Raw genomic sequence first — 11,390 nt, forward strand, 5'->3', positions numbered from 1 at the left:
ATTTATATGGCCAAATATGGCGACGTTTGCATATCAATTGTCCTTTACAAAAATGTTTCTATTGGCTGTTTATAGGATAGGAACTTTCCTAGTTTCATAGTAAAATCCCTAGTTGCGTTTTCAAGATCTTACGTTTTCATTAAAGTAATAAATATAAATATGGCGAGAAAGCTTTAAGAAGTGGGGCCTCCTTGGCTGACGGAAATTTATCTAGAGCTGTCAGTCTTTATATTACCTCGTCGATGGTTATATTATAAATTTTCAGCCATGAATAATTTTTAAACACAGCCAATAAAAGTGTGTGTATATACTTCACCTCTCGTTTTCCCTCAATGGTTTTCCCCTCTTGCCGAATATAAAATTTAGACTTTACCTTTATATTTTCATATCTATACGTTTTATTGGTTGTGCATTATCTGTTATGTTTATCTTAAGATAATATACGGCCAACGAGATCGCCAATGTTACACAAGTCATGCATATGGAAATATCTGATAGTGTATCAGATATGACAATTGATGTGTGCGATAACAACTTGCTCACGATGGCACGTTCTAACCTCCAACCGCCACGGTTGGAAGACAAAATATACCGTCGCGATTGCTTACTTCGCAGCAATGTCGAATTACCATCAAATGGCGGTGCCAAGTTGTCGCGCGAAAAGACGCAAAGACAAACGAGGTAAGTTCCCGAAGGAGAATCCACAGTGAACCATCGGACTCCGAGAGATCGCGTGTACGAATTTCACTCCTCACGTGTGAGTCTAACCCTCGGACTTCACATTTCAATGTATCAGCTCGACCATAAGAGAGACTCGGCTTATACATAGATAACCAGCTATTGAATAAATAAAGCAATTGATGTGATAAGCAAATAAAATAAAAATGCCAAAGTATACGCTGAGAAAGTACTCGCGGTAGATTCGATCCTTTCGCATGCCGGTATTGACGTCGAGATGCAGCTCGAAACATCATCCGTCAGCCGTCGTCAACTGGAAAAAAAGCGTTCGCGAACGAAGCAGGAAAGCCTGCGATCGGAAGTACGAATGAACCAAGTATCTCATTCAACCGGCACTTTTCAAGCTCTCGAGCGTTTCTTGACGTGCATACGCGCGAAGAGTTTGTGGAGCAATAGCCGATGCACCTGGTGGGGCGAAGGGGGAGGGCAAAACGGCAGGGAAGACAGACGGTGCGACCTCTAGCGAGGCGTAATGGGTGTGCATCGTAGCAATGCGTTGCATTGCTGTCGAATATGGCGTCGAGCACGGACCTGACGGAGTATTCGTCTCCGGTGAAGCGTCGTAGGGTGGACGACGGCAGCGGTCACGGGAGCATCAGCGGGGCCACGATGGATTCGATGACTGGTGAGACAGCCCACGCCAGGCCGAACGAAGATCTCGAAGGTATCGGAAAATCCGTAAACGCACGCGAGATCGCATGCATGCACAGATTCGCGGCTGTTCGCAAGATGGCGGCGACCGAGCGTCTTTCGGCCATCCATCGCGTTCGCGGTCTTCATCTCGCTCGTCGCGCGTTCGCGACGGACGCCATGACAGTCGGCGGAATTGCGTCGTAGTTTCGTCGTAGCGTCGTATTCGGCCCTTGGGTCGATCGATCGTGACCCGCTATTCCGAAATTTCTCGACTGTCCGATTTCGTGGGATATTTTATTTAATTTTTTCCTCTTCGATGCGGAATATATTAATGCTCGAATTTTCCACGGCGCGCGAGATGTCGATCGATCGATCGAAATTTCTGACGGGGTACGCGCGCATATCGTGCGGTCGCCGTGTTCTTCGTCGACGTTCATAGATGGCATTCGTATGGTCTGTTCGTTTTAGTTGCGTCTTCTGCGTTCGGACTCTACGTGGTTCTCTTCGTCTCACGTATGATTGTGTATACTCAGCTCGCTCGAAATGCAGGAAACGCGGAAAAGCGAGATCAGAACGAGTGGATACTTTGAGTGTGCGGAGGATACATTGAAGTTTTTCTGTGTATTTTTTCGCTTGGTTGTATTTTTTACACTTAATGCGAGGGAGGTGTAATATTTAAGCTCTGAAGAGAAAGAGAAGTCAAATCGAATGAAATTATAGGGTCTATTCTTTTCCGAAAAATTTTTGAACTACTACACACTAGTGCAATAAGTTAGAATGAGAGAGAGTATATCTATTCCACTTCAACTTATTGTTCTAGTTCCGAAGTTCAGAGAAAAAGAACAAACCTGTAAAGTATATGTTAGAAATGAATGAAATTTCTGCATTCGATTGAATAAAGTAAAATACATGTAAAATCAATATAAAAAATATGAAATAACAGTTGAAAAAAAGACAGTTGAAATGAAATAAAGATATGAAATAGAAGTTGAAAAGTATTAAACTTTGAATAAAAAATAGTTTTGGAAAAATCCTTTTTTATTTAAAAGATATCTATTTGCAATATTTGAAATAAGTTGAAAAAGAAAATTTTTGTATGTGAAGAATAGTCAAAGTTTTACACATTTGTTGTAGAATTTAATATAAATTAATTTTTTATAAATTCATCTTTTTAATTTATATAAATTAGAAAGAAATTTATAATTTAAATTTATAAATTTACATTTATCAGTGCAAACTACAATTATATCTATATTTGTAGAAACGTTTGGTACAGACAATGAGTTCACGGAACTGAGTGATGAATCCAAATCAGCATCCATATCTCCTGCAACCACAAGTTTAATATCACCACCATCTCGAGTCGACTCAATCAGTGATGATACTGGTTGCCCGTACGTTTTACTTATGATTAATTAATTTTGTTAATAATATGAAGTAATAGGTTCATTTTTCAAAACTTAATTTTTTACTTCAGGATCGATACTGCGGATGAAAAAGATGAGGTATCTTCCACTGTTTCAAATCTGTCAGATTTATCGGGGTTATCTGATCTTTCTGGAGAGGCAGAAATTAGTCATCAATGGAGGAACGCTTCTTCCTGGGTTCAAAAACAGGTGCTCACTGGTGCTGATCCAAGAAATCTCCTACACCACTTGCTCATGGGTTCTACACAAATTCCTGAGCAGGTTAACTACCTGACCCTATAAAAAATATTGAACATAATTTTTACTTTCGTCGCTTAATGTTTAAAATTCAATACAAGGAAGTGTAATAATCGCATGAACGTCACGAAGAATAATGTGAATTTCAGATCATAATTAACATGATATCGGAGCCTAGGCAAAAACTCCGACACGTAAACACCTTAACAGACGTGGTGCGATTGGTTCGCAACAGCGAGAAAATTATAGTATTGACTGGCGCTGGTGTAAGCGTTAGCTGTGGTATTCCTGACTTTAGAAGTAGGGATGGTATTTACTCAAGATTAGCACAAGACTTTCCGAATTTGCCAGATCCACAGGTACTTCAAAAATTTCACAATTCTTTGTCGAATCATAAATAGTTTGTATACACAGTCGATATTTAATGATATGGAATCTGTTTTACTTTATTTCGGTACATGAGATTTAAATGTAACAGTATCTCTCTTGTGACATGTAACTGTATATATCTTGCACAAGGCACCATTGTATTTAGACATCTCGAAATGTTAGTTCTCACTAGATAAAATCTTATTTACAGGCTATGTTTGACATTACTTATTTTGCTGAAGATCCCAGGCCATTCTACAAATTTGCGCGCGAAATATACCCAGGACAATTTGAGCCTAGTCCCTGCCATAGGTTCATCAAAATGCTAGACAAACAGAAGAAGCTCTTGAGGAATTATTCGCAAAATATCGACACTCTGGAGCAAGCTGCTGGCATTGAGAATGTGATCGAATGCCATGGTATGTCTAAATGTTTAATTTCGCAGACTATCATAATGTTATTTTAAATAGATTTGATAAACTCTAAAGACATTAAACTTTTGTAATGTAAATATTAACTATGACACAAATGCATGAAACATAATACATAACATTAATATGATAGTCTACATTGTTTTTCAAATAATGATGAAACTGTCAGAAATATATATGTGCATAAATGTGTTTTCTATCGAAGGCTCCTTCGCTACTGCGTCGTGCACAAATTGTAAATATCGAGTGAAAGCGGACGAAATCAGGGAAGACATCTTCGCACAGAGGATACCTTTTTGTCCGAAATGTCGTGAGAAGGATATATTGCGTTCTCTGCCCAAGCTTAACCCCAACGAGAACTACCGAGGTAAATAAGCAGCTCGTTTTTATCTGATTTTTGCTGATAGTGTATTTATTTGCAGTCTTTCGTAACGGCATGTCGATTTCTACGGTACGGAGAGTTAGCTAGTGATAGTTTTCCGCTATTAGCTATAGTATCGCTATAGAGTCGATGGCCAATGAGAGAACGTTATCTACTCGTCTCGGATTGTGCATCTCGAACTAAATGCTGTTACTGATCCAACGCACAATAAGTCGGTACATCAATCGTAACTGCGAAAGTAAAGTTTCGCTTGTTAATAAGCGCATAAAGGTAAACTTCTAAAACTTGCCGTGTTTAACGCGGCTGTAACGTGCGTAGGGTCCGCGGTGTCCGGTCTTATTAATCCTTATCATTTGCTGTTTCACCGAAATTTAGCAGTACTTCAGCGCGATATTGTAATTAAACAGAATGCAGGAACAAGGGACATCGTTTCACAAAGATTGATCGAGCGACCCGAGATCGCTCGCAGGAGGTTTAACACTGACTCGCGTGATTTCCAGGTCTGGTATCCCAAGGCATAATGAAGCCAGATATCGTTTTCTTTGGCGAGGGGCTGCCGAATGTATTTCACGACGCGATGGCCAAAGACAAGGACGATTGTGACCTTTTAATCGTTATTGGCTCATCCCTGAAAGTTCGACCGGTGTCTTTAATCCCATCATCCATTCCGTCTCATGTACCGCAGATCCTCATTAATCGGGAGTCATTGGCACATGTTAAGTTTGACGTTGAGCTGTTGGGCGATGGTGATGTTATTATTAATCAGATATGCCATCTGTAAGTAACATCTTTGAACATCGTATTACTTTTATACATGAATATCTTTTTATATATCTGTGTAGAAGGGGATACTTCATATGTAGTTTTTGAGACATTTCTGATTCGACGTGACAGTACTACCAATTACAATTAAGGTCCTGGTCGACATCTGGTCGTTTTGCAGGTTGGGAGACACTTATAAAGAAGTCTGTTGGCATGATAAGATTTTGAAGGAGGCGTCACAGCTTCTACCGGTGCGTTGTCTGTCCGACGACACATGGGAACAGAGTCAAGATACAACCACCAATACCGAACTGTCGCGCGACAGCGTCGAGGTCGATTTAAAATCTCACAATGTGTCCTCGACTGAGAGTCAAGATAGTCTGTTGATCAACGCCAACGCAATGTCACAACGTGCGGAGGATATCAATATCTGCGTGTCACCTTTCTATGGCGGGCACATGGATAGTACAGAGGAGGGCTTCAATCTTCTGGGAGAGAGTCCAAAGAGGCGATCGGGTGATACTAGTATAGAGAACAGTCCCAAGCGGATGAATTTTGGCAATACCCGCGATGCGAAACTGGCGAGTTTCGTTTCATCGCCGACAAAAATCAACGTCGAATGTGCAATGACCTCACCGAGGAATAAGACTCACGTCCCATCCACGGAATCTGTGTCTGAAAATAGTTCAATGGAGGAATGTCAAGTAGTACCGACGACAATGTCCATTTCATCGGAAGCGGTTCTCTACGATAACACTCTAGAGTCGCACAAATTATTAGACAACTGTGGACAAACGATCAAGTACGACGACACCATGACAGCAACGGACATCGTGGAGTCGGACAAGATGATACCGAAGCCGAGACAAGCATCGGTGGACTCTGTCTTAGATTCTGGTATAGGTGACAGTTGTAACAGTGTCGACAGCACAGAGAAGTACGGCATGACTGAATTGAAGAACAGAACATTGGAAGGTCACTGTTGGCAGCCGAAGATCCGAGAGAGTCTCGCTACCAGGCTACCAGGTACACGCTCTCGCTACCTTGCTCCGTATTTTATTTTGCTTCATTTTATTTTATTTCATTTTCTTTTCTTTTATTTCACTTCATATATGTTACGGAAAATTTGAGTAATTGGGAATTATACATAATGCCCGGCCACACAATACATATAATTCCTAATTTACTCGGTCGAAATGATTAATAAAAAAGAATCGATCGAAGTTTCTCGTAACATATACATTCCATTTTCTTACGTACGAGTGTCCGTACCGAGTATTGATACAATTACAATTGTTTGTAGAAAACTCATATTACCAGCTGGCGCCAGGTAGATACATTTTCCCTGGTGCGGAGATCTATTCCGAGCCCGAGGATTATGATCAGTGCTCCCTGTCGGCGAACTCCGAGAGCACAGACAGTGAGAGTGACTCCTCCTCGGGCGAGGAAGAAGAGGACGAGGAAGAGGAGACATGTGAGTCTTCCCCGAGCTTCTTTCATTCAACTCTCGATTCCTCACGGTCATAATTTGTCAGCCGACAAGTTGTTTGTTAACCGATTCCATTAGGATTACACGCGTGAAATAATGTCTCGGTGAAATTACGTTTGCGTCGCTCACAGGCGCGGATGACGATCTGTCGGAGAGCGCGGATCCCGACGCGGACTCTGATAGGCGAAACAACGACGCGAAATGGGCAAGCAATTCCTACAGCGTCAGACAAGATTAAAACGCGCTCAAGCTATAGCGGTTAATCCTCGGTAACTGTTATTACATCGGCTCTCAACCGGTGATGTTCGCCGACGAGATCATTACATAGAATCATAAACGGTGCAATTTTTACCAACTCGCAGTTCGTTCGCAACGGCAAGAATATACACCTGTATGTCGTACATAGGCAGAATGGTTGAACGGTCGCGGATGAGCCATCTCTGCTCTGCACTGTGAAAGTCGTTGCGAAGATCAGCAGAAATCTTTATTCCACCAATGTTGGTGAGCACAGCTGTGTGAGACGGTTGAATTATCGTTGTCGTTTTGTTTCGTGGCTGCCGCCAGAAATGGTCGCGGGTGCATTTAAATTTCAATCAGGGTTTCACGTCGAAGTTTTTCTCTATTCGTGTGTCGTGTGCGATTCATCACCACGTGATCTTCAAAAGAGTGATTTCAAATATCTGCACACGCAATGTGTAATTCGACGTGTTACTCTATCGGTGGTTTATAAATTGTGATAAGTGTTGCTCGTGATAAATGTTCACTCTTTCTCTCTCTCTCTCCCTCTCTTTCAAATCTGTTTTTTCTCATTACATATGAAAATTTAAAGCCACCGTTATTTCTGCTTATAGTTGGAAACCGCGGGACGAAAGCACAACGGTAACTACGTCTCACATGTTGTCCACACGATCTTTGCTAATAATGAAGATTATGGAAATTATCGAGATTGCTTTTAGCTTAATACACTATCTATAATTATTTCGTTTCCTAATAATAATCTATTAAGAGCTACTTTATACGCGCATGAGGTGTGTACATATTGGTGTTTCAGCACGACTCCTTCGTCGTAAGATGAAGAGTCGGGAGACACTAACGGAATTTAGATTCTGTTTCAATTAAGTGGTAACGATGGTAACGTGTAAATATGAGATTAAACGTAAACGTATTAGCACGGTTAAAAATCGCGGATTGTTGAGTCTATGATGCGAGTAAAGTGATATTCCAAACGGTAAATCCGTTCGTTTTAGCTGGTCTCTTCTGCATTTAAAGTGAAACAAGTTTACTCACATATTTTGACGGGCCAGAAAAGAAAAAAGAGATAACGTGGGAGAACGGAAGGGAGGTGCAAAGAAGAGAGTAGTGAGTATAGCTAAAATCAACGGATCCAATTAATGCATTTTGCGAAAATGAGATCTACTATCTTATTTTATTATATCAGAATGAATGTAATCACACCTTTACGCACGCGAGCACACTCACATGGCACGAAAAGATGTCATGTTAGTTTGTTAGAAACTGCAAAAACTGTCTTGAACGAGAACGATTTCTTCATTCGCGATTCTTGATTCAAATTGATTAGTTGAATGACATTGAAACGATACGATTAATCGATGAGAAAGCGATAGTATGACAAAACATGCAGAATCTGCTGTAACTAATTAAAAATTAAAAAAAAAGAACTTATCCGCGACGCGCGTCATGCCCGTCGTTATGAATAGAATCGCTAGTATTAGTCGACATCTTCTTTCAACGTTGCAAACTTGAGGGAGGGATAATAGCTAATTACAAATCATGTATCATTCTATTAGCCTTGAATTCAGCTCAAAAGTTTATATTCTCCCATTTTGTGTGCGATTTTCGGCTACAAAATAAGTTTCCGAGACTTATTCACATAGGCACACAATTGGGACCGGGCTTTCGGCACATTCGGCGAATAAGATCCTGCAAAATCGCACGATCGATCCAACGTGTAATCGACGATCACTGATTCTATCGTACGTTAAGTTGTACTAATAAGCTTCTCGCATCCCAATACGGATAATCGTCATGGTTTGGCAGTGAACACTTTTTTTTTGTTAGACTCTTTAAGTTCAACTTTGTTTCATTGGAGCACGGGCGAATGTACAAAGCAATGTTGGATAGCTTCGCATTGCGTGTTATTTTTATATGAGCAAGAAAAGAAGTATATAGAATAGCGAATTTACAAGATTAAAAAAAAACAAAATGACGCAATAATCTTTGACAAACCGTTGTTGAATACGGTTCTGCCGTGACAAACTAAAGTGAACCGTACATAAATAAATGAAAGAAGGAAAAAAGATGTGTAGTGCAAAGGCGGATAGTGCAAAGAGAGAGAGAGAGAGGGAGAGAGAGTGTGACGTTGTTTATGAGAATGTTTTGCTGAGACACATTTTATATGCATATAGAGAAGAACGGTTCTGTCAAAGACATTATTGCAATTTATCTGTAAGGAATAAAAGAACGGTTGTGTGCAAGTTTTATTATAATATAATTATAATGGACGTAAACTTACTTCGATTCAATGCTATCGCATTGTATGAGTAATGTTTGAAATAACGGCGAAAATTAAGTAAGTGGGAAGAAATGCGTGTGCGTGCGTATGTACTTGCGAGAATGAGAGAGAAAGAGAGATGGAGCGAACGATATTAATAATTCACATGCGATAAGCAACGTATGTAAGCACACTCTTCTAATAATGTGACATAAGATTTTACTTTTCTTTTATTCCGCTATATGCAAGTTCTACATGGGAGAGAATCGTGTCCCGGTATAGAGACACTTTTACTACAGCGGCAAGAAGACTCATTTAGTAGACCTGTTTGCTTCCGAAAAATACCGTATAATTTCGGTTCCTTACAATAAGAGACAGTTTTATATAAGATTAGACATGAGGATTATTGATTTTTTGCCTTGTAAAAAATTGCTTTATTTATCACTGTTTTGCTGAACAGAAGGCAGATTAAGTATATTATTATTTGATAAATCTTTTTGTATTATTATTTATTTGATATATACACGCAACACGCCACACACAACACACACACACATACACACTTGTGAATGTATATGTGCATGTAAAGTGTACATGTATGTATACAGGCGCACGAAAAAACGAATGATTGGTTTCCAGATGCTACTCATATAATTTCGCAGATCCTTGGAAACTCCGACTCTCTGCGATCTCTCGACTAGGTACACGTAATAATAATAATAATACATATGACTACAATCATTCAGCAGTTGATCGCGCGAAACGCGTGATCTAGCTCCATTTCTGGGTTGCTCTTTCTTTTTTTTATTTTATTTTATTTTATTTTTTTTTTTTTAACTTAATTCTTTACTTATGCGCCGAGGCTACTTAAGGGATTGAGTCGGAGCGTGTGTGATCACGAGAATACATCGATCCAGCGTCATATGTTTTTGTCGTATGATTATATTTATTTTATACATATAAATATATTTTTTATATGTAGTGAAAAGAATTATACATATAATGCAGCATGTGTGCTTGTATGTGTATGTATGTATGCAAGCGTACGTATGTGCGGTATGTGAGAGAGTTATAGTTGCGTCGATTCGGAGAGAGCTGTCAACTCGTGGAGGTTTGACAATCATACCAACTTTCTTGCGCGGTACTGACTTTTCTGTATAAATATGTCGTCACGTGTAAATATTTATTATTTTTACTGTACAACGCCGGTCGCCGTGTTTTGTCGCATCAGCTGAATGACCGAAAGTGTGCAACGATTATTTTCGATTCGTGTCCGATTTCATTGACCGTATCATAAACGATTTCCCGAGCACTTTCGAGCTAACGCGACAAAACGAGCCGACGTTCTGAATTTTTTATAATTTGTTATTTAATGTAATGACTGTTATAAAAAAAAATGTTCTCTATTACACACGTTGTAAGTTTTCTGTTTCTTTGGTATTACTAACGTATAAGCTTATCTCTTAAATTAAACATTTTTCTATGATAAGACTGTTGTCTTTATTTCCTTTCCTCCCTCGCAATGTGCAATAAATAAGCGTTTGAATGTCAAATATTAAACCACTCGACGAAATTTTATAATCCGCATAATAACTTTATAATTTATTCATGTTGAAGACATTCGTCCTAGATTTAACGTTAAAAACTTAATCGATGAATAGAAAAAGACGACTACGGTAAGTGAGAGTGATAGTGTCCTTGTTTTAAATTTTATTACCTGTTATAACAAGCATCAAATAAAATTAAAAGCCACAGTGAATGCTGGAACGTCATACTTAATTACAGCGTTGACGATTAATATGTTTATTTGTTAGGTCTATACGGTTGTCCTCTAATTTCTTTTCAAAACTGAAGTCTCAATGAAGAAAGAAGATTAAACTGTCACGTCATTCGATGGTATATCTGTTCTAAGAGAGAAGACAAATAAATCAAAATTTCTCTATAAATTAGAAAAATTATAACAATTGAAAGCGCAACGCTGTACAGCTTCGTACAGCAGAATCAGCTTTGTACACTTAGCTTAATACGTTCATTCATTCATGATGTTGGGTGTTCATACGACTAAGGGCAAAGTGAGAGACATAATGAAAAGAAAGTGTAATGAATTCGTCGGTCGTTATATTTATTTATTTGCTTTATTGTATTATATGTCATATAATAGTTTTGTATTATATATCGCAGTTATCATAAATCAAATTTGAAAATAGGCTTTAAATTATAACAATATATCTTAGAGAATAATTGAAGCGCTCCCTGGAATATAGGTCAAAAAGCCCTCGTACGTCTTCCATGAGCTTCATCTTTGAAACTTACGTGTGTGTATGTGTGTGTATGTGTGTGTGGGGACCGTTTCAATTACAGTATATATCGTCGCTATGTATTGAACACTTGCCGAAATCCCCACTAAAAA

The 11,390-nt window shown here is 39.1% G+C and overlaps 1 protein-coding gene across 3 annotated transcripts; it reads left to right on the forward strand.

Annotated features, from left to right (window-relative positions):
- Positions 1-522: 522 nt before the first annotated feature.
- Sirt1 (NAD-dependent protein deacetylase sirtuin-1) lies at positions 523-10,469 on the forward strand. Of its 3 annotated transcripts, none has more exons than XM_011156066.3 (10): positions 523-1,402; positions 2,633-2,765; positions 2,849-3,059; positions 3,185-3,394; positions 3,616-3,823; positions 4,041-4,202; positions 4,718-4,994; positions 5,161-6,005; positions 6,283-6,453; positions 6,600-10,469. In XM_011156066.3, exons 1-10 carry the CDS (start codon positions 1,252-1,254, stop codon positions 6,704-6,706), a joined length of 2,475 nt encoding a protein of 824 aa, XP_011154368.1. In that variant the 5' UTR covers positions 523-1,251; the 3' UTR covers positions 6,707-10,469. The 3 variants fall into 3 exon arrangements, with proteins under 3 accessions (XP_011154368.1, XP_025161203.1, XP_011154369.1); XM_025305418.1 differs by having other exon boundaries at positions 7,320-10,469; XM_011156067.3 differs by having other exon boundaries at positions 2,849-2,987.
- The last annotated feature ends 921 nt before the right edge of the window (positions 10,470-11,390 follow it).

The sequence above is a fragment of the Harpegnathos saltator genome, unplaced genomic scaffold (genome assembly GCF_003227715.2).
Source record: "Harpegnathos saltator strain DR-91 unplaced genomic scaffold, Hsal_v8.6 scaffold695, whole genome shotgun sequence".
NCBI lineage: Eukaryota > Metazoa > Arthropoda > Insecta > Hymenoptera > Formicidae > Harpegnathos > Harpegnathos saltator.

What these genes read in the sequence shown, in the direction of transcription:
- Sirt1 (XM_011156066.3), top strand. Translation starts at nt 1,252, where the DNA reads ATGGCGTCGAGCACGGACCTGACGGAGTATTCGTCTCCGGTGAAGCGT. An exon ending in CCCCAACGAGAACTACCGAG is followed by an intron (nt 4,203 to 4,717) that starts GTAAATAAGCAG and finishes CGTGATTTCCAG; the next exon opens with GTCTGGTATCCCAAGGCATA. An exon ending in GGACGAGGAAGAGGAGACAT is followed by an intron (nt 6,454 to 6,599) that starts GTGAGTCTTCCC and finishes CGTCGCTCACAG; the next exon opens with GCGCGGATGACGATCTGTCG.